This window comes from Manis javanica, chromosome 9, assembly GCF_040802235.1.
Source record: "Manis javanica isolate MJ-LG chromosome 9, MJ_LKY, whole genome shotgun sequence".
Classification (NCBI taxonomy): domain Eukaryota; kingdom Metazoa; phylum Chordata; class Mammalia; order Pholidota; family Manidae; genus Manis; species Manis javanica.
In genome coordinates this window covers 2382166-2409543 of record NC_133164.1, presented here as the reverse complement: position 1 = coordinate 2409543, position 27378 = coordinate 2382166, and the positions used below count along the sequence as shown (strand labels likewise).

The 27378-nt window shown below is 52.1% G+C and overlaps 2 protein-coding genes across 2 annotated transcripts in view; one reads left to right on the top strand and one right to left on the bottom strand.

Moving 5' to 3' along the window:
* COL4A1 (collagen type IV alpha 1 chain) overlaps window positions 1-21439 on the bottom strand; it is a 128847-nt gene extending 107408 nt beyond the window's left edge. The window contains exon 1 of the mRNA XM_037024848.2: window positions 21222-21439. Within this exon, the coding sequence (XP_036880743.1) occupies window positions 21222-21302 (81 nt within the window). The 5' untranslated portion in view covers window positions 21303-21439. The remainder of the gene's footprint in view (window positions 1-21221) is intronic.
* A 118-nt stretch (window positions 21440-21557) lies between these two features.
* COL4A2 (collagen type IV alpha 2 chain) overlaps window positions 21558-27378 on the top strand; it is a 157591-nt gene continuing 151770 nt past the window's right edge. The window contains exons 1-3 of the mRNA XM_037024849.2: window positions 21558-21720; window positions 21951-22038; window positions 22156-22210. Of these exons, the coding sequence (XP_036880744.2) occupies window positions 21995-22038; window positions 22156-22210 (99 nt within the window). The 5' untranslated portion in view covers window positions 21558-21720; window positions 21951-21994. The remainder of the gene's footprint in view (window positions 21721-21950; window positions 22039-22155; window positions 22211-27378) is intronic.

Below are 27378 nucleotides of genomic sequence, written 5' to 3'. Positions count from 1 at the left end.
AAACACTCTCTCCAAGTTCCTTCTCTTGGGATCACAGCTGTAAGAAGCGACATCAATCCTTGATGGCAAGACTTCAGCACCGTCCCCCCTCCTCCCTACAGCTGGAATTACGATTTTTCAAAACAAAACGTGAGAAACAAGACTATTGAGCATTTTTCAACATTCCAAAAAGTACTCTGTGCTCCTTGAAGCACATTTTATGACATTATTTCAAAATATTTTATTAACATTAGTTACTCTTGAGCCCCTTGAGAATGACCAAAGGGAAAGCCCAACCAGCGGGCTGGGGAACCGCACGGGGGGTAAGGACAAGGGCAGGGAGGGGCGCCTGCCCAATGCCGAGGGTGCAGTTCCCCAAAAAAGAGAGAACAAAGGAAGAGGTCTCAGCTTCGAACCTGTGGGTTCATATAGAAACGCAATTTTGTCAGAAACCTGTAAATGAGCCAGTCCAGAAGACCTGGAAGCTGAGCTTTGGGCAAACCCACATTGCCCCATTCTCCATCAGAGAACGAGGTGCCACCTGCAAGAACTCTACTTTCCCAACGTTTACTCAGTGACACACCCCTGTAGGACAAGGGGCTTCTCCTAATCTCCCGTGCTGGAGCAGCTTGCCAAGGTGCCAAGCAGGCTGCCCCCCTTGTGTGCTGGTAAATGCCCCTGCAGCTGGGTAAGTGCTGTTGATGCATTCTCTACCATTTGAGCGTTACCACCTCTCTGCACCCTAAGCCACCCCCTGTCTCCTCAAGGCCATCCTCAGTCCTGTGGCCTTCCTGTTGTGCTTGTAGCTGCCCCGTCCACGACACCCTGCCCTGTCTTCCAGTGCAAATCCCTTGGATTAGCAATGGCATGTAGGTTTCCTCTCAAGTGACAGTTCCTACCAGCCAAGGGTGGTTGCTGGGAGCCCCAAAATGGGAGGGGTTGAGGCCTTGCCCAGGATCACTGAAGAGAGCTGTGACATGACTGCCCACTAGGCAAGGCGCACTTGGCTGCCCAGCGGCCCTGAGGGGCACCATGGGGTCCCGGGTCATACCCGCCTGCCAAAGCACAGCCCGTTACGTCCTCTGATTTGGGGACTCCTGTGCCAGCTTCCTGTGACGTGCTCTTTGAGCACTCACAAGCCTTCTGCTGAAAATTCAATCTGGGAACGTGGTGGTCTGTGTGAGGTTCATTGACATGTGGTGGCTGGAATTCAACTGTGTTCTCTTTTGTGCAAGGACATCATCCATCTCCAGTCTTGGCACCTTGCACATTTCTAACACCCAAGATGACAGGCAGTGGTCCTGGGCACCTCTGGGCATCCTCCAGGGGCTTGGGGTCACCTCTAGGCATAAAGAGGAGATGTAGTTCAAAGTAATTAAATGGTACCTTTCTCTCTCTTTGCCTTGTCACTCAGTTCTCTTTCTACCACATTTCATTTATTGCTTCCAGTTTGAAGGACGTTCTTCTTCATAATTAAGGCAGAAGCTGAGAGTGGTTACATGACACAATATGTTCAGCGAAGAGGAGTCTTCAAACCAGAGATTTGGGGAGAGGTTGGAGAAAATGAAGAATGATGTGGACTAGTCAAGCTTCATGTCAGCAACCAGTTTGCAAAGCATACATCAGCTTTTACTTAGAAATAGCTAATCAGGCAGCAGTGAAACCTGTTTATGTTGATAATATAGGGAGACAAGACCGTGTGCCTGAGGCGTGACGCTAAGGCACTCAGAGCCAGCAGGAGAGATGCAAGGGGAGGGCCAGGTGCCTGGCCCCCACACACGTGCATGCATGCACACAGGTGCGCACACACATAGAAGCTCCCCTCAAAGATGCCCTGCCACCTGGGAGATTGCTGGATGACACCACGCACGCATTCCAGGACTGACTGGGACCCCCCAAGCCAGGACACAGGCTGGCAGGCAGCCCTGGACAGCAGCATAGGGTGGCTTTTTGTGGGGGGTCCCCTATGCAGCCCCAGAGACTCTAGTCACTGCAACTGGCTGACAAAGCCACCTGTTGATGGGGGGGGGACGGCGCCCTAGAGGCAGTGATGACTCTGGGCCGTAGGCTTCAGCAAGGGCCACTGCAGAGCGGGGTCTACCACCTGTGAGAGCCACACAGAGGACCAGCCTGCCCAGGGTCCCAGGCAGCCCAACGGGCCTGCAGCCAGGCCTTCGGGGCTGCCTCCACTCGGGCAGCATTTCTGCACTTAGGCATGGTTGCCCTACCCCTTTTTCCTACTGCCCACTCCCACCTTGAATTGGTGGGGACCACACCCGTCAAGCAAGGGGGTGCTGAGAAGCCAGAGGGAGGTGTCACCCAAGCCTGTCACCAGGGTTGAGGGTGGGGCTGGGGGAACAGCTCCAGCTTTAAACCCAGACACAGCGTGCCGGTGTGCTTGCCACCTTGTAGAAACATCTGGAAAGGGGCCACTGGATTTTGGCTGCTTGCTTAGTGTCTCTCTGATTTAAACATTTGCCACAAGGAAAGCCAGTTTGGGAGGAGAGCTGACATTCTGGACTTCAGATGCCCAGCCACAGCTCTGACTCTGACATCAGGCTACGGGACAATCCAGGATTGGCTACACTGACATATACCCCATGTGCTCGCCCCCGTCAGCCAGGATTCTGGAAGCCACAGGATCTTGGAAAGCCAACACAGCATCCTAAGTCAGCCTCCAGGCCTTTAAAGATCAGGAAAATCTAACACTCCTCCAGAATCAGGTGTCCAAACCCATCTTTTTCACCAAGGTTGTATAAAAAAATGGGAGGGTGGCTGGTTATTAATGAGGTTTCCCTGACACACAGAGGCCAAGCCTGACGGCGCTGATCTAATTCAGTAACCAGGGTTGAACAAACAAAAAACACTCCCTGCAGCTGTCTTCTTCCCACAAAAGACTTCTCAGCGAACAGAAAGATGGCTCCGTCCTCCCACCATGGAAAGGGGATGCCTTGACCATTCCTCTGGGCTCGTGGCGCATCCACACAGTGGGGGCAGCAGGGCTGGTGAAGCAGGCCTCCTCCGGCCCCTCTGCGAGGAGCTACCTCCAACCCCTGGGTGGGAGCTAGCAGGTAAACTGTGCAGCCACAGCTGCAGGCCCCGGGCTGTGCCACAGACAGACATGCAGCCCCGCCGCGCCCCGAGAGCTGCGGCCTCCTCCCGTCCAGCCCAGGGCTGGCCCTTCCCCAGGAGGTCGCCAGCAGGCAGCCCGCGGCAGAGCACACGGAGTGGCACCTGGACTCTGCAGGGTGTGTACGACCAACTACCACCCTCTGGCCTGGGTCACTTTCACAAGTGGCGACTAAGGCACCAGCCAGAGCTACGTCCCCAAAAATACCGGAGCCCACAAGCATCAGTTTTGCGAGGAAAATGCGAATTCTGAGGACACCAATGTGCAAAGGGACAGGGACAGGCTGAGCTCCTCCTGCCCGCAGTCTGTGTCCCGGGACCGTGTCCCAGGGCGCAGGGCCCTGTCTGGCCACCTTGCACCCCACACACACATGGAAATGGGCGCCAATGAGCACTCGTCGGCCGTGCGGGCAAAGGCAGCCTTGTTCCGAGGAAACACTCAGCGCAGCTGCCCGTGCCGGCACTGCTAACGCGGCTGCCGATGCTCCGGACATTGCTGCTGCTGCTGCTAATAATATCAACACCGCTGCCACACTAGGACCATCGCTCACACTGGTGTTAACATTACGACCAATACTGCTCCTGTAAGGGAAAGCCTGGGCTTATCTACCACGTAGCGCCACACCCTCTGTCCCGGGTCTTGTGCTAGACCCTTGGGACGGGTCCTGGACTCTCAGCACAGAGGGCACGTGTGAGCGGCGAGCCCGGAGAGGCCATGCAGGGGAAGGCCAGGATGCAGAAATGTTCGGGCGGCGGAACAGCGCTGTGATCCGCGGGACCCGGGGCCCTGTCTACACGTGCGGACAAGGTGACCTAACCGAAGGGGAGACTGGAGCTTGGGGCCGAGACGCGCAGGTGCCGAGATGCCTGGTGGATTCACGGGACATTCTGACTTCCTGATGACTCCCAGGGGCCGGCAGGCAGATGGGGCTGAGGAGTCAGGGAAGAGATGGCTGCCGGGGAAGGGCTCTGCCCCCGCCTCCCGGCGCGCACCCCCAGACAGGGGCCTCTGCAGCCAGGCTCCTGCCTCACCGTCAGGACACTGAGACCCGGCAGTGCAGGGCTGAGGCGGGGAGGGTGGGCCAGCCTGGCAGGGGGTCATTCCAGGACATCCTTCCTGGGGGGCAGGGGGCCCAAGGGACTGTCCTGAGAAAAGTGAGGCTGTGACAGCAAGACAGGCGGTTGCGGCCAGCCAGCCAGGATACGCAGCAGGTGCCAGGAGGGGCAGGAACGTTTCGGGTTCCCAAAGGGCAGCCCTGGGACCCCTGTGATCCCCAGCACTGCTCTCTGGGGTCTGCCAGCCTTGCTCCCACGCAGGGCCACAGAAAGCCAGGTGTTTCGTGGACACAGCAGGGGTCCAGCCTGCACTGGGTCAAGAGTAGCAAGAGCGCAAACGTTCGCTTCCTGCAGGTCCACATGGTGAACGGTGAGTGCGCACCTCCAACTGCGTCTCAAGCCGCTGGACACGTGACCCCCACTGCCCCATGAAAAAGGCCATGGGATTCATTTCTGGAAAGAATTCCATTTGGCGTTCTACAACATTAGTTCAAAACTTGCCTTCGAAACAAGTTTGGAAGCAACACAAAACTCCAGAAAATGCAGGAGTGGCATTGGGCAAGTTAAGGCCGAGGGTGGGGAAAGGCATGCTGGGTGCTAATCGTCCTGCACCGTTCCTCGGGCCAGCGGCCACCCACCGAGGGTGAGGCCCGCGGGACATCTGGCCCCTCCCGATGTACTAGGCCCAGGAATGGGGCCTGCGCACAAAGAGGCGTCCTTTTCCCTACCTACCGTCTGGAGGGAAGAATATCCTCATTTGTTCCTAGTCCACCTTTCAACAATAGGAACAATTCCTCTAGGCTCCTGAACATCTCAACTGCAAGCCAGACAGCACATGGCCCAAGGACAGGTTGGGCATCTAGTCTAAACTGTTGCGTGCAGTGGCAAACCTAAATAGTCCCCCAGTGCAGCATCCACAAAGGGTCTAGTCCTGTTCATACCTTATCTGAGGGAAGGTCCAGCTTCCTCTCCAAACAAGGAAGCCCCACTGGAACCAGGGCTGGCTTTTCCATCCGAACAGGGAACAAAGGGAAGCAGGTTTACGTCTCGGTGCTTATAGTACTCGCTGACCTTTCCTCTGGAAGCCAGATAGCTGGAGACTATGAGCTGTCACTTGCGTGGAAGGCTCACCCAGCAGTGATATCCGAATGAAGTCAGTGTGTCCTTGGGTACCGTGCACCAAGATGGCCTTCACAGGGGTGGCTGGCCAGGCCTCAAGGCCGCATGGCTGAAAATCAAACAGCTTCCCTATCAGGGGGCTTCTGGGCCACTTACAAAGAGGAGGCGCAAGTGGTACCCACGTGGCTGCTTCCAAGAGAAAAGATTCCTCCCGGGGACTAATGTCAGAGATCCAGCCAAGAAGCGCAGCCCGTTTCCAGGCTGGAGGATGGGCCACAGGCCACTGAGGAGGGCTGGCTGGCTGGCTGGCTGTAGCCTTGAATCGTTCGAGTACTTGGAACTCGTGTTTGATCGTGCTGGCGAGACAGGAAGACTAAGACAAGCCCGTGGCCATGCAGGCAGCGAAAGCCTGGTTTAAGAAATAAGCAGAATTGTCTCTCTTGCAACCAGAATCTGTTTAAGGTTTCAACCCAGGGTAAAGCCACGATGGGCCAGAACTGCCCCACTTTGCTAGGTCAGTTTTTATTACGTAGCACGTATATTTTCTTTGCACACACACAATTAAAAATCCCAAAAATATGAGTGAGCTTAAAGTTAGAAAGAAAATACCACTGTTTCTAAATCCATAATTGCACAGCCTCCCTAAAGGGGCTAAACCCTAACTTCTCAGACCCCTTCCCCATAGAAAAGCCCAGACGTAAACGAGAAGCAGCAGGCACACAGCTGCTCCCATCGCGTGACCCCTTCTTTCCACACCTCCCACGGACACCGTGTTCTGCCCGCGGGGGCCAAACCACAGGTGCCAGGATCGCTGAGCCTTCACCCCCACATCCTCACGGAAGACCAGCAGGCCGGGTTTAAGGCCTCTGGGAAAAATGAGACGGGGGCCGGTCTTGAGCAGAGATGTGCTACGGGAGCCAAGGCCCTGCTGCGCTCAAATACGTTTGTCTCCATCGGGCTCTTTCTGAGGGTGGTTTGGTATTTTACTAAATGGAAGAGTCCTGTGTCATAGTCCTGTGTCACACCAATCCTGTGTCACACCCAGTCCTCTGTCACACCTGGTCCTGTGTCACACCTGGTCCTGTCACACCTGGTCCTGTGTCACAGTCCTTTGTCACATCCAGTCCTGTCACATCTGGTCCTGTGTCACACCCACTCCTCTGTCACACACAGTCCTGTCATACCTGTTCCTGTGTCACACCTGGTCTTGTGTCACACCTGGTCCTGTGTCACACCCGGTCCTCTGTCACACCCAGTCCTGTGTCTCCCTCAGTCCCACTTCCATGCTGTGGGAAGTCCTACTTCCAAGTAGCGTTTGCATTTTGATCCTCTTACAGCCAAGTTACAGCCCCCTGACAGTCCACTTGCTCAGCCAGGCAGTGGGCAAGCACACTCCCCTACCCATGCACAGGGGCACACCACAGGCTGGGATGCGTGAACCGACGGGCTTGGCAGCTCTGACTCCCAGGGCCCCCAGAGGGAACCCGATCTGGGGGCTTTAGTTGTATCATCAAAATGCCCCGTTTAAATTTTATGTCCCAGACACCATTTCTTTTCTGATATACCTTCCTAATCAGTACATCTAATGACCCACCACACGTTTATATGATAATAGCGTTTGCCCTAAAAGGCAGCACGACCATGACTTCCCTTTGACAGGCCCCGGGGCATCCGTGCCCCTTCCCTCCTGGGCTCTAGCTTCACTCCTGAACTGTCCCTCCAGCTCCTGCACAACAGCTCCACGGCAGCGGCAGTGGGCAGCCCCACACCACAGCCATCCCCGTGCATCTGTGCCCTCAGTGGTGTCCCCTCCAGAGCCACCCACAGCTCAGACCCTTGTCTCCTCTGCTGTGCTCCACCAGTTCCCCCTCCCCACCTTTATTGGCATCACCTTCGACTTCATTCTGCCTGTGACCTTGGGCCTTGCTAGTCTCCATGGGGCTGGTCAGTGAACAGTGGAAGGGAGGTGCTATGCACATGCAGAAGCCAGTGTCGGCGCTCTGTGCTCACAGAGAAGCAGTGATGGGTGGGAGGGGGCCTGTCTCGGCCTGGAGCAAGGGCCCGGAGAGGCAAACGGCCCTCCGTGCCCCCCAGGGCAAGCGCCAACTCCTACCTGGCCAAGAGCGGTGGGCACCCCCCCCGCAACCTTCAGCATGTGTGCCTAAACCACTGCCTCCATGCCCTGCCCAGGCGGAGCTGCACCAACTCCAAGAGCACCAGCAGTCAAAATCGACTCGTCTCTTGAACCGTCTTTACCTTTTATACCAAATTCTTCCAAACTTTTTATTTTATCTTTTAATACCTTCAGCATCTCTCAGCCCCAAAGAATGTACTTCATTCTTCAAGGCTAGGTGGGGGGGCTTAACCGTGCATCTCATACTCAGGCTGCCCATAGCCTTATCTTCCACCCCAGGACATGCCTGAGTGAACAGGAACTCTATTAATGATTAATGACACGCCCGAGGTCCCAGGGCAAAGCAGACCCTGCTGGCCCTCCCCACACCTGCTCCTCCGCCCTCTGTGGCTGACGGAGGGACTAGAGTTTGTAGATCTCTGCGTCCCTGGAGCAGCGGCTCCAAGCACAGGGGCTCCGATAACGTGCAGACCGTCATGAAGTCATGGAGTCACCGCACAGTTTGTAACAACACATCCCACCTTGTTTTCTTAGCAACACTTCCCTTGTGGATCAGACTGCTTCTTCGGGGGCCTGTCTCTCTTTTCTGCACCTCAAGAGCTCTGAGCTGGGTTCTTAAAGTTATCGCCAGCTTTTGTCCTCTGCAGATTAATGAATTCCACATTCCTCTTCAAATTTCAGTTTCTGTAACACGGCCTTGGCAATAAATTGGCCAATCAACAAACATCAGGAGAGTGCCCCTTCTATATAAAGATGCTCACATACTGTGCCAGATACTGAAGGAGCACAAAGAAGCTGAAATGCAGCTGAGAAGAGGGGTGTGCACACATGCAAAGGCAATCAGTGGGTCCAGGAAATAGGAGAGAGGCACCAAGCATCTGCTGTAGACAATAAGATCAATGTTTTCCAAGACTGTCTTCCTTAACCGACTTCCCCACCACCCTCAGAAGGGCCTGCATCCTGCCTCCTCCTCTGAGCCAATTCTTTGGAGGCATTGCCAGATTTAGCTCTATTCTTGTCTACTGCTAAATTTGAGAGCTTTTTCCTTGATAGACCTTTTTCAACACATTTTTAATCACCTATCAGAGCCTCTATACTAACAGTTTATGGGTATATATCTCCTTAAGCATCTGAAAAATGCTCCAAGCATTGCCCCCTTTAAAATGCACGGGCACAGACTCATTAACTGTACATTCGATTTCAAGGTATTCATGGATCCGCCCCCAACTACAGGCTGTGCTGTGGTCTAGACTATAATTTTTTTACTTGTAAGTTGAATTTATTTTAATTTGATGACATTTTTCCAGTTCTATTCAGGTATAATTGATATACAACATCATCTAAGTGTAAGGTGTAACATGCTGATCTGATATTGCAAAATGGTTACTAGACTATTATTTCTTGAGTCTAAACTTTCCCATCAATATAATTATGGGCTGGGTATCCCAAACCACCTTTTACCCTTAATTTATTTTAAGCAGAGAGAGAAACAGGGACCTCTGTGCAGCTTACTTGGGCAGGGCTCCAAGCCCCCTGCTGGAATAGACTGCAGGGCCCCAGAAATGGGAGGCGGCAGGAATTCAGTGGGGATTTCTGGCAGGTAGGCAGGTAAAAGCCGTGGCATCCAAGACAGTCACCTCCATGTGGAGGGCTGGGAGACACACACCTGCCCAGGCAGGGCCGTTGCCAGCATGCAGAGACACCAGCTGGGTGTCCCACTGAGTGGTTGAAGACGACACACCTCATAGTCACAGGGAGACTCTGACTGTGAGGAAAGAAAGCCTGACTGATTCCCACCTGGACCTCTCCCCAAGAGCTCCCCCAAAAAGCGTTTCGGTCACTCTCCTTCCACTGGTGGCAAAAGCTGGATTCACGGGAGGATGTGTTGCATGAACGCTTCCTTCCGCTCAGGACACAGGGGGCCAACCAGCCAGCCTGAGCCCAACACCTGTGCTGCTACACCCCCCCACCCGGCACCACAGTGGCCTCCCCTGCAAATCAACCAGTCCCACATTTTCAAGGAACAAGACCAGCAGTTTATAAAACTTGCACATAAAGAAAAGTGTGCTTTGCATGCCTTCTGGCTGCCAAAACTGATGGCTCACACGTGTGCCAGGGCTCTGACTCTGGGAAGAAGGAATAAAACACTATACAAGCTGGCAGTCGTTGCGTCTACCTGCAAGGTGGTTAATAATGAGAAGCTCATCCCAGTTATTTTGCTGTGCCACACACAGCCTTCAAATGCACACTGCATTCTCTCAAATTCCACTCAGATGCGGCAGATATGGCTCCGATACAGCGACCCAAAGTCAGGGCTGCATTTTTAAAACTGACATTTGGACACACCGGAAGCATCAGCTGACCGTACCTCCCCTGTGCTCTCTGACATCACAAGAAAAAAAACTGCCAACTAAGGGACTAAGCTTATTAAGGATCATTTCTATATTTCCCAGCAAAAAGGCTCTGTAATATCATACATTTCATCAGAGATTTTTACATTGTATCTTTCCCCCATATTAACAGCTTTTCACAGTTGCAAGATAATATGGGAGGGGCACTGCCAATTGTCTAGGACAGCTTCCCAACACATTTTGCCAAGAACTTTGACCTGCGTTTTCTTTTTTAAGCCACTCAGTATTTTCACAGAGTCTTCATGTTTCTGATACACTAATCCCTAACTCACAAATTGGATTGGTTTGGGTAAACCTTGGTCCTTGATACAAGATTTCGATTTTGCCAAATAGTGTAACTCAGAGAAAAGAACTGAGGGGTTAACTGTGACCATAACGCCTGCAGGTTCAAGGCAGCCGTGAGCCAGAGAATACAGGCTCTCCCCATTTCTGGGCGCTGTTCCACATTGCAGCAGTCTGTCCCACAGCGGGGTACAGTGTACAGTGGGGGTCCTTTGGAACTAGAGGCCCTGGGCTGTGTCCCTGCTAATCACAAAAGCAGCCCCCTTTCCATTTGCCCCAAGCCCCTTCACACAGGCTCCTGCCCACTTGACCCCACAGCGACTTTAAGGCAGAGGACAGTGTTCTTGCCTCATCACTGTAGTGACACACGCCATTCTCCTCAAAATGCCTGGAAGCCATGAATGCCGTAGAAACTCAGCCGCTGTTTGAAGTCTCCGTTCTTACATCTGGTATTTCCACATATGATGCCTTTGTCCACCCTAAATCCAAGTCGTTCTGCCCATAGCCTGCTTTGCATAATTCCCAGGGCAGAGAGGAAAACCCAGCTAACTCATCGCCTACTCTAGAGACATTTCAAAATTTCTAATTTCTAAATAAGTAGGACAACCCTGAATGTCAGTTAGAAATATAAAGTAGATAATATTTTCTACAAAGGACTTTAGTTTTCTCCCTTACAACTCTTTTAACCACGCTGAATTTCTGAGGCTGAGCCACAACTCAAACAGCAAAAATGGACAGCTTTTAAATAACTTCTAGGTCAGCATGATGAAAGGCCAAAATTGGTTGTATTAATTCTATGAACACCCTTTGAGGGTCTGTTTTGTCATGTATCTAAACAGGTGCCAGGCACACAGTGAGTGTATAGTAAATATTTATTACATGAATGAATACGTGAACAGATATTAACTGTATCACTACAGAGAGCATATTCATGCTATGCTTACGTATGTGTGTGTGTATATCCACGTAGCTGTAATCCATATATACGTACATGGAAGGCACTTAATATATAAAGGCTCTAACACCCTGCAAATGATTATTTTAGTGTAAAATGCAAAAAATATTCATTTCCTAAGACACGGTCTTTCCCAAAGAAAGACCCTTTATCGGGCCACACAGGCTGTCCCACCATTTGTAGGCTTTTAAACAGAGAAACACCCTCCTCTGTGGTCACCCTGAAGGTGCTTCCTGCGCTCCCCACTCCATGGCTTTCCAACTGCGACCTGAGGTCAGTTCTAAATGGGTCTCAGCAGCAGATGTTTCTACAGTTGGAAGACCCCCTCTGGTGCCCACAGACACTGTGGATCATGGGAAATGTTGGGCCCAGGCACACAGACAGGCCCTAAGGTGGGATCAGTCTCAGAGATGCACGTGCTCCCCAGCCCTGGAGGGGCTACGCCCACACCTGTCTCTACCTGCACTCACACCAAAACCACCAGAACCGCCAAGTGACCTCACACCTGGCTGCACTAAGGGGACCTATCAGAAGTGATGGATCAGTCACTAACAGCTGGGCCATCGTCTGCAGCTAGACCAGTGAACTCTGAACTCAGCTGGTATGCAAGGAAAATTACCAGAGTCAAGGATGAGATTCCAGGAAGCCACAGGCACTGGGCAAACTGGGCAAGCAGAGCCCAGGGCGGGGAGGCCTGCACTGGGGTGCCAAGGCAGGGTGCCCTGCCCCGCTCCCCAAGGGGAGGGAGGAGGCGGTCCCCTCGGGCATGATGCCCTAATAAACGGTGCCCCTCTCACATGGTTTGCTCACAGCAGAAATGAAGGAAGACAACCATCTTCTGAACAGTGGTCAAACACCAGCTCTCAGGCCATCTCACAGTTTGAAACTGGCGGTATTGCTCTTCCTACATGAAGTCATTACAATGTATTTATTGCATTTCAGTTTGCTCCTGTTTCTTTTACTTTTCTCACACTTCCAAGCCCAGCTTTCCATCTCAGAATACTGTAGGGGTATAATTATACTCTGAAAAATTGTGCATTGAAAACTTAAAGTGGGTGAATGCTATAACAATCCTAATATTTGTAAATTATCCAAGGAGCTTATCTCATTTTAAGGGATGAAGTGGAGGTAAAATAAAGATATTTTTCCGTCCCCATAGTTTTAGTTACAGGTGACTATCAATAATAAAATGAAGTTAATAATAAGAGCTAACATTTCTTGGCGCTATGATACGACAGTCACTCTTGTGTGTGCTTTACACGTATTATCACATGTACTGCCTTCACAACACTCCCATAAAGGAATAGTGCTACCATCCCGGCCTCACAGAGAGGAAACGGGCAGAGAGGCTGAGCAGGGTGGTAAATCAAGAATTCAAGCCATGTGGCCTGGCTGCAGAGTCTGGGATTGTATGACACTCTTTTCTAGAGTTTTACAATTTAAGCAAAAACTTTTGGGGCAGGAAGAGAACAGTGAAAGTTTAAATTTTTCAGCGTAGCATCTATAATATCATTGCTAAAATTATTTTTACTTTAACTTGGGCCTATATCAGAATACAAAAAATAAGAACAATTCTAACTACCCACATATTTTCTGACCCCACCTGAGAGTTCAGCACACACTTATCAAGCAGGGTTAAATGCCAGAATTAGGATACTGAGCTATGAGCCTATTAATCTATTCTATAGGCTTAAGTGAATTCTTAGCCGTGTTTTATTTTCACTGATATTAGAAAGGGTGGAAAGGGGCTTTGGTTACAAATTTGGCTCCTAGCCTGAAATAATGTACAAAGTTACATATATTTTAAATGAATTATCTAGTCAAGAGAAAAAAACACATATCTCTGTAATATATTAATGGATGATTACTCCATGAAAGAAGAGAAAATAACCAAGGTCAACAATAAATAATAAAAAATAATTAATCATAGAATTTTCTTTAAGTTAATACAGCCTAAATTCCAGGATAAAGAAATACAATCTCATTATTTTCAAGTATTTGGGAAAAGAAAATATAATTACTACTAAGGTGCCCAATCACTATTTGTTCCAAATTGGTTTAATGAACTGATAAAATGCATCTGTTGTCAGCATGATTTTTGCGTGCAAAAAATGTTTGTTAAAGATACGAATGAACACTGAGAACACGGCCTGCCGCGCGCCCTGTTAGTAGGGAGCGTGTCCTCCCAGTTTATCGGTGCAGAGTATTGATTCTGGACCAGGTTTGTGTTCTTCTCCAAACTACATGTGACCCAGAGGCTGAACTACCCATATTGCAGTATTTTCCCCCATCTTCTCACTTTGGCAAGTTTATCATAATTTTTTTAGGCCATTTCCTGACTGAAATTTAGGAGTTATTTTAAACTGCTAACCCCAAATGGTCTTTAATATCCAGGAAATGGATGTGACCATAGTAAGATATAAACAGAAATTCCTCCTTAGGAAGTAGGGCAGCCAAGGCAGGGGGAAGAGGTGGGTAAGGGTGGGCGCTGCAAGAAGCCGGGGTTACCCGCTGGGGGTCCGGCCTCGCGAACCCTGGCTGGGCTCTGGTGTGGCCAGTCTCCAGGCAAACAGCCCACCCATCCTTGGCAGGCATGTGGGTGGGAACACAGCCACGGAGGTGGCGCTCTGACAAAGCAGGTAGCCTCCGGATCCCGTGTCCTCAGGAGGAGAGGACTCCTAGGGACCAGCTGCCCCCACTTCTCATCAGCCACATGCTTCCCAAATCAGTTCTCAAGCATCATAACACTCTACATGCATGCCTCTAGAACCTTCCTCCACTCCTGACCCTGCAATGGCACCACAGGGCTGGAACCAAAACTGCCAAGAGGGACAACCCATAGGAAAAGAAGGAACGAGAATTGGGAGTCATTTTAAATGCAGTGGCTCAGCTTCTATCTGAGTGCAAACTAATGTCCAGGATTTCACGTTTATAGCTCACGTGCATCAAGTGCCTGCCCCTGTAGGACCAGGGGCCAGAGCATGCATCACAGGAGGACGATCCTCAGGTGCACCTGCACCCCTGTTCAGGGACTCTGGGAGTAGGCCCGGCATCTGTGCTCATGTGTCACTTTCTGAAACAGGAAGCCAGTACTGAACTGAAACCTGCAAAAGTGCCCCCTCTGCTAACTCCAGAGGGTTAGGTCGGAGGTACCGTCCTGGGATGGAGCCACGTGCCTCCGTGTGCCGCCACGCTCCAGGCCCCCTTCGCCTCTAGGTGTGAGGGGCTCCTGGGAAGCGTGTTGCAAACAGCTTTGGAAACATCTTGAGTTACAACTAAAAAAAAGTGGGGTTTGTTCTTCATAAAGAAACACATTTCTTTGGTAAGACAGAAACTCAATACAACTTTTTAACAATTTAGAATGTCAAATACAGGAATACTGTGTCTCCCATGATTCAGCTGAGTTGGACAACATTTATTTTACCAGCTAAACTCTAAGTGAACATACAAATGGCTTCTCCAAATGTCAGCATACTTGGTGAAATGGGAATAGAGCAACTGACTTCAAACCGGCTTCTTCCAGTTCACAGCCAGTTAATCTGAGTGAGAAAGAAATGCCCACAGCGCACTAAGGTATTATTCACTGATGAACAATAGTAATCCCAAAACCCTGAACAAAGTATTAACTCCAAGAGCAATAAAAGCTGAGATTCTTCTTTATCAGCGAGAGATTCACCCGACAGATAGACTCAAGCCCGCACGGCCTGTGAAGGCCGCTTTAAAGTCCGATCTGCATACTTTGCATTTCTGTCTTCCTCTACCACAAATCAAGCAAGTTTTACAACGCCAATGACATAAAATGGTCTTAGAGTGTGTGGATGAAAAAGCAAATATGTCAAGGATAGGAATATTACTAACCCACGGAATACACTATTGACATAAAGAGTCCAGCCTTGTATATATTCCAAAATCGTGTTTAGTCTGCGGTGGAGTATCTCCTCCAAATTCCAAATTAAGAGGAAACACCTTTGTTTGGCATTAATTTTGGGTGTGTTCTCTAATACTACCACAGGGGTCAGCAATGTAACAGCATTTACAGGAGCCGGCACACAGCCACGGCGGGGCCTCTCCCAAGGTCCTGAGCGAAAGCCGGCCAGAAACATTAGAACCAATTACAAGTAAGCAATGAGTTCCCTCCGTGTGCCAGGCACGCCCCAGACAGCAGGGGCATTCTAAAATAAGCTGCGCCCTCAGGGTCTCGGGCTTGTCAGGGGGTCAGACTGACACACCTAAGGTGATGCACCCCCAGCCCACGTCCCTTGGGAGTGTGCTTGCTTCCAGCGCACGCTCAGTGTGCAGCCTGAAGATTTCCATAGACAGGACATTATCCTGCTTTGGTGGGTTAGGGGCCCAGGGTTCAGAGATTACACTGTTCCGCAGAACACAGAGATTAGTCCTTCCTGACAATGACCTCACTTGCGTGTTGTGCTGTAGCGAAGACTAAGTCCAGACACATTCCATGGACCCACGTTGTGAAGGGTAGGAGGGCCTGGTCAAATTAAACAAGGAGGTCCCACTGCACACCTACTAGAACAGTCAAAATCCACAGTGACAGCGCCCAGCGCTGCCGAGCACAGGGAGCCGGAGGGGCGCTTGGTCACAGCCGGTGGGCACGCAGGCAGGGCAGCCATGTGCAAGACCGTTGGGCGGTTTCTTGCACAATTGAACATACACCTACCATACAGCCCAACAAGCACACTTCTAGGTATTTACCCAAAGGAGCTCAAAACTTACGTCCACAGATATGTTTACAACAGCTTTATTCATAACTGCCAAAACATGGAAGCCACCAAGACGTCCTTCAGCAGGTAGACGGACAGACGCACTGCGGCCGCTCCACACAGGGAATCGGATTCAGTGCTGAGAAGGAACGAGCTCTCAGCCACGAAGAGATGTGGAAGAACCTTAAATGCCTTTTACCAAGTGAAAGAATCTAGTCTGAAAAGGCTGCCTACTGCATGATTCCCACCATATGGGATTCCAGAAAAGGCGGAACTACAGAGACAGCAGAAAGATCAGTGGCTGCCAGGGGTCAGGAGGGGGGAGGGGGGCAGAGCACAGGGGCTCCTCAGGGCAGGGAAACTACTCTGAATGACGCCACAGTGATCGCGCGTGTATCACACATGCATCCAAACCCACAGAATGTGCAGCCCCAAGTGTGACCCTAAGGTCAACGGTGGGCTCTGGGTGATGACGATGAGTCCCTGTAGGTTCACCAATTGTGACCAATGTCGCGTCTGCTTTGATATGGGGAAGCCCGTGCCTGTGCACGTGCAGGAGTCTGTGGGAGATCTCTGTACCTTCCTCTCAATTTTGCTTTGAACCTAAAACTGCTCTAAAAAATTGTCTTTATTAAAAACCAAACAGAGAACCCCCAGCCAGAGAGGTGGGATTTGGTTAGGAGGCAGGCAGCCACTGTCAGCTCCTGAGCAGAGGGATCACACATCATGAATGGGTCCCTGAGGACAGACACCCTCAGGATGACACGAAGGATGGGCTGGAGAGAGCCCGAGGCTGAGACGAGCGGCAGGAGCCAGGAGGGGTCTGGGCAATCCTGGCACATGGTAAGGAGGCCTGGAAGGGGTCACAGCCACAGAAGAATGCAGAGAGGGAGAAGCAAGCAGAAAGCATGCAGAGAGAAGGGGAGGACTTGGTGACTGAGGCATGGAAGCTAAAGAGAGAGATGGTGAGCCCCTGATGACACCCTGGTACCTGGGCTGAGGCTCGGCAGACATCAGGGCACCAGGGGCCAGAAGTGGGGAGCTGGGCAGGGCCATAGGTCTGGCTGGGCAAAAGATGGTAAGTTCAATTCTGGACATATCTGCTAAGTCTGAGATCAAAGCCAAGGTGAGATGTCCATGGGAATGTGCAGGTACAAGGCTGGAGTTCAAGAAGGTCTGGAGTCACCTCCGTGGAACAGCGAATGATGACACTCAACCCCTAGGAGAGAGGATAGACAGCACAGAGGAAAGAGAGATGCCTGCTGAAGGCTGGCCGCATGCCATGGCCACCTGGAGGCGTCTGGGAAGAGGAAGAAGAACAGAGAAGCAGAGAAAGAAAAACAAGGCGCTGGACTCAGAGCAGGAGAATGAGGGGGGCGTCGGGGGGAGTCCAGAATGGAAGGAGCTCACTGTGCACCAGACTATAAAAACATTCACCCCATAGTGGTTCTCACAGTGTTCAGCTCCTCAAAAGAAACTGTTGAAACATGCTCTGGTTAATATCCCCTTTCATTGTATGCATAAGAATGGTAGGAATATGTCTTTTGTATTGTTCTATAGTTGACATTTTTTAGTGGTTGTTTAATAATGGCAGGAAGAACAATGCTCTAATGATATTATTTTAGGCCTTCTATTGTTAATTTTGCTTACTCTATCCCTAGAACTCAAAATACCAAATCTGCTGAGCCACCTTCTAATGAGGCTGATCCTTTTTAGATTTCTGGAACAGTCAGTATAACAGAATGCCTATACTTCATTAGAACAAGTGTTGCTATCCACTGCTTGATTTCTAAAAGGATTTGTTTTAGAGCATCACTTGTGGATTCAATCTGTCTGCAAATTCTTTACCCTCTCGTAACTGAATAAGGAACTTGTAAAGTCATGACCACCCCTACCAGTCCCAAGAAATCTGCGGACAGACTTGTTAATGGATAATGGACGTTTTGTGAATTTTCTCATGCCCTTGTCCAAGTGGGGGTAGGTTTTCCAGGTCAGGTCCTCAAGGCACCCCCGCCTAGAAGCACCCATCCAGGCAGCAGCTTTCCTAACATCCCAGTGTACCTGCAGCCTCAGGAGACAGTCTGCCCCCGGCCTGTGGGGGGCTAGGGGCTTCTTATCTCTGCTCTCCTAGACTTTTCCCTCAGTGTCCCTCTACCCCTCCGAGAGAAAAGTTCAGCTACAATGATTGTCGGTAACAATGACATCTTGATATCTCAAAGGAAGAGCTTTAGGGCCATTTTTAAATGCAAAGCACAAGGGAGAATCGCCACACCCGCTGCGTACAGGGCCCCATAATTCTGATCTGGATGTGAAAATATGATGCTGTCTATGGTTCTTATCTCTCATTCAGACTGAGAGGTGGGATGTATGCCCAGAAATTTCCCTCTGTCCCCCTATGCTGGATGGGTGCTCCCATGACCCTGGGTTTGCCCCAGATGCCACTTTTGCCAGCCCAAGCTGTATTCTCCTGGTCCTTACTCAGTCTTTCTCATCAGACTACGACCTTCCTGAGGACAGAGAGCGGGTCTGCCACACTGCTGCCTGGCCAGCCCAGGCAGAGTGCATGGCCTAAACAGTGCTCAGGGCACAGGTGCAGCATGAAGGAAGGAAGGGACAGATCTGCCAGGGAAAGTGAGGCACAGAGTTCATGACTCCTGCTAAACCTCTGCTTAGCAAGACACAAAATTATGATCCTTCTGTCCCCAAACCACACTTTCTGTGTGTGAATGTGACGGATTATCACCACTAATGATTCCGTGAGGGGCCACTCCCACACATACATTATCTATGTACATTATTTCTTCTGGTTCATCCAGACCCTGCTCCATGCATAAAGACAAAATGGTCTACATCATGTCTTCACCAATATCATTCCTGAGATACTGGGGACACTGCCGTCATTGGGGCCAACTCAGAAATCAGCCTTCTCATCTAAACGACCCCGCAGCAGAATGCGGTCCATCCTCCAGGGGGAATTAAACCTCATTTCCTTGGAGTTCTGGGTCGTTCAGTCCCGGGATAGTGACTAATGGTCTGGGGATGCCAAAGCCGCTAGGCGGGCACCACCACACTTAGGGGAGTGTTCACATTTCTGATCCCGAGGAATAACTTATGAAGAAGTGGCACACAGACAGTTGGAGGGAGGAGTCTGAGGCTGTGGGAGGAACAATTCACTCAGCTCAGTGTCACGGCATCAGAGATCAGAGGGCACCCTCGGCGCAGCGCTGTGGGCCGTTTCTGTCTCAGACCTGTACCCCTTTCCTCCTTTCTTAAGAAATAAAACTTGGGGGCAGATGCAGTATGGGACAGAGCCACTGGTTTAAAAAATCATCCACTAGTAAATGAACAGTATAACCATACTAGATATGGTCAAACAGAAAAATCAAACAGCCTTTCATATGAAAAAATACATACATGCAACTCATGCCCAGCCCCCAGTAGATGCTTTGTGCACACACATGCAGGTCAGTGTGATTCAGTTACTCCAAAGGGGGATATAACCCAAGAATCATTCCTGTTGGCATCCAAATTAGGATTTGCTAGATTTGCAGCATCTCATCATTCAAAATGTATTTTTAAATAACGTGCTGCTTGGATCAATACTGAAGTTATTTTAGCTTTTTGGTCTACCTAACAGCTGACTTTGGAAGGAGGTAAGCAAAAATATTATTGATGGAATGAAAAATGAACAAATTTAAAAATTAGCCAGAAACTATTTTAAATAGATTTTCTTGTACACCCATAACTCATATGCATACCTAATTAAGCCAAGAAAAATAATAATATCTGTTAAGTCAGTTGGTGATCGGAGGGTGTCCACATGTTAGATATCTTGAAATACTATGTGACTCCTTAAGGGACAGAGCAAAGCCAGGAGACAGCAATGTACGTGGGCTTCAAAGAATAATTAAAGGAGAAATAATCCTAAACTCAGCAGATGTGAGTGATGATGTCCCAGGTGGTTCCCATAGTGAGTGGTTCCTTAAAGTCCTGGCTTTTGGAAAAGCTAGTTCTTACAATTAGCTTTGCTTTGCTAATATTATCAGAGAAAATCTAAATCCAGAGGTTCACATTTCCAAGCAGAGAACTTTCTCTCATTTACTTGCTATCAGGTTGAGCAATCTCTCCTTGGACATGTTCAATCTTTGGTCAATATTTCTACATCCAGACAAAGTGTCTGGGACCTCCTCTTTTGAAAGTATTTTGTCATTACTGGAGAGTAGTTTGACCATAGTGCCGGGCTGGACCCTGGGCAAGGAGGAATGGCCTGAAGGTAACGCTGGTGCGCCCATTAGTCTTTTCCATCCCCAGTGAAGGAGCTGCTAGCAAGGGGCCACACTCTGGACGGAGGCGTGTGCTTGCTACCTGTTTATTCTGGCATGTAACTGTTAATAATTTATATACAGTGAACTGCAGTCTGTGAATATCATTTTCCAAAAGAAAGTAAGGAAAACTAGCAAACAAAACCTAAAAGCAGGATAGAATATGAAACGGTCAAAGAGCAAGTGGGAAATACGGCAAAATCATCTTTAAACATTTGGAGGGTAAATGTATTTAGAGCCACATTTTCCCGGGGTTATGTCCTCAAGGCTTTGCTACTGGGGAACAGCTGAGCTCTTTATTCTTTCTGAAAGGGAAGGAAAAGAGGGAACGAACAACATACATCCAGGACCGTGTCCCGGGCTGGAAGTTTTTATCCTGCAAACCGGACCCCCAGATCCCTTCCCGGTAAGCACACAGCCGGAGGAAATGAAAACGAGGAAAACAGTTTGTACACAGAACAATGAGATGGAGTTTCGTTTTGGTTTCACACTCGAATATAAATGTAGTTATAATATTTTTTCACAGCTAATAAAAAACGCGTCGAGTATGGTAACTTGAAGCTGCACCGCCGAGGAGCCCACTTCTGCCTCGGGCGTGGGAAAGCTGAGATGCAGCTGCTTGCAGCACACGGCCCAGAACCCGTTCAGCATCAACCACCGCAGCCCCCAAAGAACTGGGGGAACACGGCCAGGGCGGCCCCTGGCACATGTGTGGGGCTCCGAGCAGCGCGGGGCGCGCGTCCACCCCTCCGGCCTGCGCCGGGCCCGGCACCCCGGGCAGGTTCGGGCGCAGCGCCCCGCGGCGCGCGTTCAAATCCCGCTCCCTGCCGGGCGCCGCAGCCTGCGCGGGGTGCACCGAGGTCGGCTCGCTTGCCCCGGGCCCTGACGAGCCCCCACCTCGGCCCTACCCAGCCCACAACAAAGGAGGCTCCCTGCTGGATGCGCGGCGCAGCCCACAGGGACCGGCAGGGGGACCGGCCCGGAGGCGGCACCTGGCCGTGCCCCGCGCGACCCCTGTGGGGCGGACGGGTGGCGCCGGCCGGAGACAAAGGGGCCGCGCGGGGCGCCCGGGGCGCAGGCGAGATGCCGGGCGCGGAGCCGGCCGGGACTCACCTTCGCAGCGGCCCGGCTGCGCTCCTCGTGGAGCAGGAGGGCGGCGGGCAGCAGCAGCCAGAGGCCGAGCCGGGGCCCCATGGCGGCGCGCCCGGGGCGGCGGGGACCGGCGGGGACGGCGGGGGGCGGCGGCGGGGCGCTCGGGGGGCCGCGGCGGGCGGCTCACTCCGCAGGGCCGGGGCGCGAAGGCTGCGCACCGTCCCGGGCGCGGCGGCTCGCGGCGGAGACCTGAGCGCGGCCCCGCGAGCTCCCCAATTTGTTGGCGCTGCCCCCTCCCCTCGGCGGCGCGCGGGCGGCGCCTCAAAGGGGAGGACCCTGCGGCGCGGGTAAGAGGCGGCGGGAGCGCGCGGCCCGCGGATTGTGCCGCCGCGCGCCGGGACGCCAGGGCTCGGCGCTCCGCACCCTCGGCCGCCGCGGCGCGACCCTGTCCCCGCGCACGGCCCGCGGGCCGACGACCGAGCGCGGCCCGGGAGCCTCCGGGCGTGCGGCCGCGCGGGAGGTGAGAGCCACCCCGGGCTGCGGGCACGGGCCAGGGGAGCCCTTCGCTGGGGGTGGGCACCGAGCGGGCGCGGCTAGGCAGCGCCAGCAGCGGCCTCGGTGGGAAGGCCTCGTCCTTCCGTGCGGTCGCGGGGCGGCCCTCGGTCACCCCTGCAGGGAAGGGGGACGCGGCCCGCGAGGATGCTCCCCTCCCCGGTTCCCGCTAAGCCCGCTTTGTCTCTCGTTTTCCAGACGAGGCGGGACCGCCCGCAGCCCGGAGCGGCCGGCTTGGGAGCATGGACGGAGACCGGTGCCCGGCGTCCAGCGCTGCCCTGCGGCGGTAAGCGGCCTTCCGCCCCGTCCCCGCGGCCCGCGAGCGGGGGCCCTTCCGAATGACTTTGAGGTCCCGGCAAGCCGGCCGCACGCTCACCGCGCACTTTCCCCCTCCCCCATCCAGGTGGCTGCTGCTGGGGGCCGTGACCGTGGGGCTCCTGGCCCAGGGCGTCCTCGCGGTAAGTCCTGCCCGCGCTCACGGGGTTTGGTTTGCGCTCCCGGGAGTGGCAGGGACACCGAGCGGCCTTGCCAGAGGCAGCTCGTGCGTGCCCGCCTGAGTGTATGTTCCTGTGTGTCCCCGGGCGGCCCCTGCCAAGCCCAGGTTCTGAGAAGCTCGCTTTTCCCGAAGAACTTATCGCGTTTGCCTCCCCTGGGGTCCCCCACCCTCACTCCTGGGCGTTACAGGTGTCGGCTTTTCCACGGAGCCAGTAACCAAAAACGTAGCCTGCGGCATCCTTTTCCTAAGCGTGTGCAAAGCCCGGCCTTAGAAGCGGGCTTAGACTGTCAGTCACATGGCGACCCGGGAGAACGTGGCTGTGCCACTCAGAAGCGGGTGGCTCGGTACTGCCCGAGGCAGAGTTCCGGTGTTCTTTTGACTGAGAGGCTTTGGGGGGATGGGCGGGGCCAGGGGGAGACGCGGACAACTCGTACTTAGTTTTAACCAGCGCTGGGAAACAATGGCCGAAAGTGCTCGCTTTCTCCCAAGTGTCCTGAAAGAGCTGTGGTTCTAGCTGCTGGGGCTCACCTTGACCCTGTTTACTGAGTCTCCCCCAACAGCCCGGCGTTCAGGGTGGCTCTGCCAGCACTGCCTCTGCACCCATGACTGCATGTTAGAATGTTCTGAGTTGAGTTTAATAGGAGCTTTATGTGACGTGGCCTGAGTGCCACCAGTTTGCAGGACTCCATTTGAGGACATAATGTTTACACTGGGACTGAAGATCGAGGCACCTACTAGGTGTCCTGAGCCCCAGCCTTCTGCACCCTGATGGAATGGGGATTTCTGCAGCACCTGATTCACTAGCTGACTCCTGCTGGGGATTCCACCCCCATCTCTAGGTAGGGTGGGCACACAGGGAGAGTGCGAAGCTGTGTTCGTGCTTTGATTTAAATTCTGTTATTTCCACTTTTCTATCCGAGCCTGGCAAAGAACCTTTAGCCTCACTTTTCTGCTGCCTTCTGCTCCAGTTCAGGGCCCAGGTTAGGAAGTCAGGAGAGTGCTCCGCAGACTGACCAGAGCATCCCAGACCAAATGTCTCAGGGCTCAGGTCTGGCTCGCCTTGCTTTCCACGTGTCCTGATTTAGCATCAGAACCTAGATATTTAAAGCAACCTGTTGACCCTTATGATAGGTCCTGAGGCACACGTGCCCGATAGGAATGGCCCAGAGCTATGTGCCGGAGCAGCACACCCTCAAAGGAGGGAGGCTGCTAGGAAAGCGCCCATTGAGTGGAGAGTGTGTGCACAGCTGTGCAGCCTCCCACACTCCTCGTCCCCCAGAACCGCCTTTGTAATGGTTTTTCCCTTCCTGAGCATGGTGAAGGTTCCAGGAAACTTATCAGGGACTGATCCTGAAGTGGGTAGAGAGGGCTTCAGTTAGAGACCTGGGTATGGAACACAGCGCTGTTCTGGCCTCATAAATCCTGAGCCCCAGTTTCTTCACTTTGAACAGGAAGCTCATAATCCCTGGCTTGTTGCAGAAGCCAGCACCCTCCCACACGGGACACCTCTAGGCCTTCCTCCCAGCCACTAGGATGCTGCAGCCTCACCAGAGTCCCCTTGCTCCCTGACCCTCGGATGGGACGGAGAGCATTTATTGCCTAGCTGTGCTTCTCAGACTGCACTCCTTGCGCCCCTACACTCACCTGGAGAGGCAGGTTAAAAAGTCAGACCTCTGCTCCACATTCTCAGGCCTTCTGACCAGACCTCCTGGGGTGGAGCTAGGAGTCTGCATTCTCACTTGATGCCAGAGATTGGGATCACTGAGTGAGAGTATTGGGGTGGGAAGCAATTGGAGTCACTTGCCCATTTATTTCATATTTCTGGGCTTTAGATTCTAAGTCTACAAATAAAGACAGAAACTTTTGGATCATTTCACTAGAGACATAACAGATATTCAACAGATGTGCATTTTGTTGCATTCAACAGTGAATCTTCTAACTTACCACTGGTTTTAATAGCTGTTACTCATGAAATAATTCCTTGACCTTTAACTATAGTTATAAAAATTCTTTCATAATTGTGGCAAGCTCAGCTTCTCCTCTATTTATCTGCCATGCTCAAGAATCCTGTCTCCTTCCCCTTTTGTGCCAAGAACTATGCCCAGGGGTAGGTCAGTTGGTGAAAAGGGCTGTGGATTGTAGCTTGAAGAGGTTTGTAGCAGAAGCAGCTGTAAATGGTTATCAAAGAGGGCAGATAATTATTTAATGAATGCGTATGTCCCAGGTGCCAATTTGTGTGCATTAATCCATCTAAGCCTGTAGTAAATCACACCTACCTGAGTAGGTAACTTTTGTTATCCCTATTTTGTACATGAGAAAACAGTGGCACAGGGAGCTTATAACCTGCCCAAGGTGTCTCTCATGGGATTTGAATAGAATAGAAAACAAAGACTTTGCTAAAATAATAAAAATAAGAATTTTGTCATTCTGGGGAGACAGTTAAAAGTGGATGACTAGCTTCCATTAAGTAACAGAAAATTTTCGGGAAGATGGAAGTACAATGCATATATAACTTTTCAACATCATATTTGATGGTGTAATGGCAATATCACTATGTGGAAGGTGGTTGTGAAATGTCTTGTTCTTTTAGTCTGAAAAAGAATGTTTCTCTTTGATCAGAGGACTTAGAAAAAAGCTCAGGAATCGTCTTCTCTGTATCTGCCAGCATCCGTTGGCGTTAACACTGCTGGGGAAGGTGGTAGGTGAGGTATGGAACCCTGGCCTTGGCTGGTTCTGCTTGCAAACAGGCAGTCTGTGCAGTAGCTGGTGGCCTCTGGGGCCAAGGCCGCCCAGCCCCGCCTGGATGTTTGGCCCCAGGGCACATGAGGCTTTGTTTCTGGAACGGGAGGGAAGGTTGGAGAGCTGTGCTGGGCGGGCGTGCTGGGGTACTCCAGCAGCCAGGTGCACCCCAGGTTGGTGAGTCAGGGCTGAGGGCACACAGCCCACAGGCACAGCAGACCCCTCCCTGTGCAGAGAGCACAGGGGTGCTGGCTCTGACCCTTGGCAGCTGTGACACTGGGAATGGGGATGCTTTTCCCGGTGAGCATTTGGGCTGCTCCAGTATGTGGCTTAAAAAGTAAATACACTGCATGAGGCTTTTTATCTTCATGGGATGAGAAGCTTCTGGACTCCAGGGAGTGGTACTTGATCAGCTGAGGCGAGGGTATTTGGTGGTTGCCTCTTGCCTTTCCCCTTGTAGCTGTCCCCTGGGTTACTCTCCTGGGACAGGTGAGGTCCGCCGGGACTCACTGACCCTGATCTCATTGGCCTCCCTGGGGTCCGTGCCATTTTTTTTCATCATCCCTGGAGGAAGCTGGTGTCTATCCCAGGGAGACTGCGTGGCGTCTCCAGTCCCGTCCATGTGGTCAGGGAGTGGATTTCAAAGGAAGTGCAAGTCACCAGCAGCACCCTTAGCCCTCCCTGGAAGCTTGCCCTCCCAGGAGGTTCTGAGCCCCCACATGCCCGGACCTGGGCTCCTCCTCATGCTGGTACCGCGCATCCCCTGCCGCTCCTGCCAGCCTGCTGCGCAGGATGTTCCGTTAGGTTGTGCTCTGCTGCTTTGCGTGAAGCAGTGAGCTTTGAAGCAATAAGCTCTTTTGTAAAAACCTCCTCGGGATGCAATGCAGTACTGTGGGTTGGATCCTGGAAAAAAGGAAGGATATCAGGGGAAAAGCAGTAAAATTCTAATAGGGTCTGTAATTCACAGACTCGTGTTAATTTCCAGTTTTGACAAAATGTGCCACAGTTAGGGAGATGTTGGCACAGCAGCATCACTTCTGGGCAAAGGGTGTACAGGGCCTTTGCACTATCTTTGCAACCTTTCTGCAAATCTAAATCATTTCCAAATAAAACCTGCCCTGAGAAGCCATGGAGTGGTCACACGGGCATGTGGAAAGCGGACAGGGAGGCACAGGAGACCTCTCAGGGGCAGCTCATTGCCTGCTGGTGAGCAGCAGAGGTGGCCTGCCAGGAAAATATTGTCCCATTCTTTCCTCTACTGGATTAAGTCAACAAAGGACACTTCTGTGTACTTGGGAGCATCTCAGCAGTGGCTCCTGGCTGGGGACAGAGCTTTTGTCCCCCTAACTTGGCAGAGTGCTTTACAAAGAGGGGAAGAGAGGCATCCCAGTGCAGTTCCCACAGCTCAGCGTCCCGCAGGCCCAGGGGTGAGTGACAGTCGCCTCCCAAGATGACCAACTGACCCTGGAGAGAAAGGGCTGTACTGTGTTTCCAGGCCCTGTGATGACCTGGCAGGTCTGTAGGGTACTGTCGCTTCCAGGAGGACACTGACCATCACCTGCTCACACCTCCAGTGCCCACTCATGCCAGGCCAGTGTCTGTAGCACTGTGTGCAAAAGGAGGGCCCCCACCTTCATGCCCAGAAAACCCAGGCAGTGAGGAAGAGAAAGCTCTGCCCCAGGGGTCCCTGAGCCCCTCTCTCCCTGCACTGCCGCAGGCTGCCGTGCTGGAATTTGGGGTTAGCAGTCTCGGAGGGGACACAACCTCTACTTTCGTTTTGAGCTGGGGCACAGGCCCAGGAGCAAGGGTGGCCAGCACCCGTCCCCTCCCACCTTTGCCCGTCACCACCGCGCAGGAACAGAGCAGCCTCTCGCCCCGTGCCAGGTCTGTACTGTAGCTCCCTGCACTCTGCTCAGCAGCCTGCAGCCTCTGTGACGTGAAGGACACCCTGCCCCCTGCCCGTCAGAGTACCCGTGTGGCAGGTGTCAGAATGCCTGCACCGGGCTGGAGCCTCTGTCCCTTGGAACTGAGACCTGTGTAAGAGTTTAATTAAAGTGCCCTCACAAATGGCTAGGACTTTATCGCCAGAGATCAATAATGTTAAGTCACCGTTGATAAATCCTCTCAATATTAAGCATTTGTCTTTGCTCATCCTCAACTGTAATTCCTACCACCCCAGCCCAGAGTTGGGAGCAGGTGACATGTGTCCTCCAGGGTGTGTGCTCGGGTTCAGGGTGTGCCCCGGGGCCCAAAGCGCAGGAGGCACTCCATAAAGTGTCCAATCCCTGAACAAGTGAAGATGTAGCCAGCTGAAAGCAGTCAAAGGAATCTTCTGGATTCAGAGCGCAGTCATGGAACAACTAATAAAAAAGTTACGTAAAATGTAGTTTT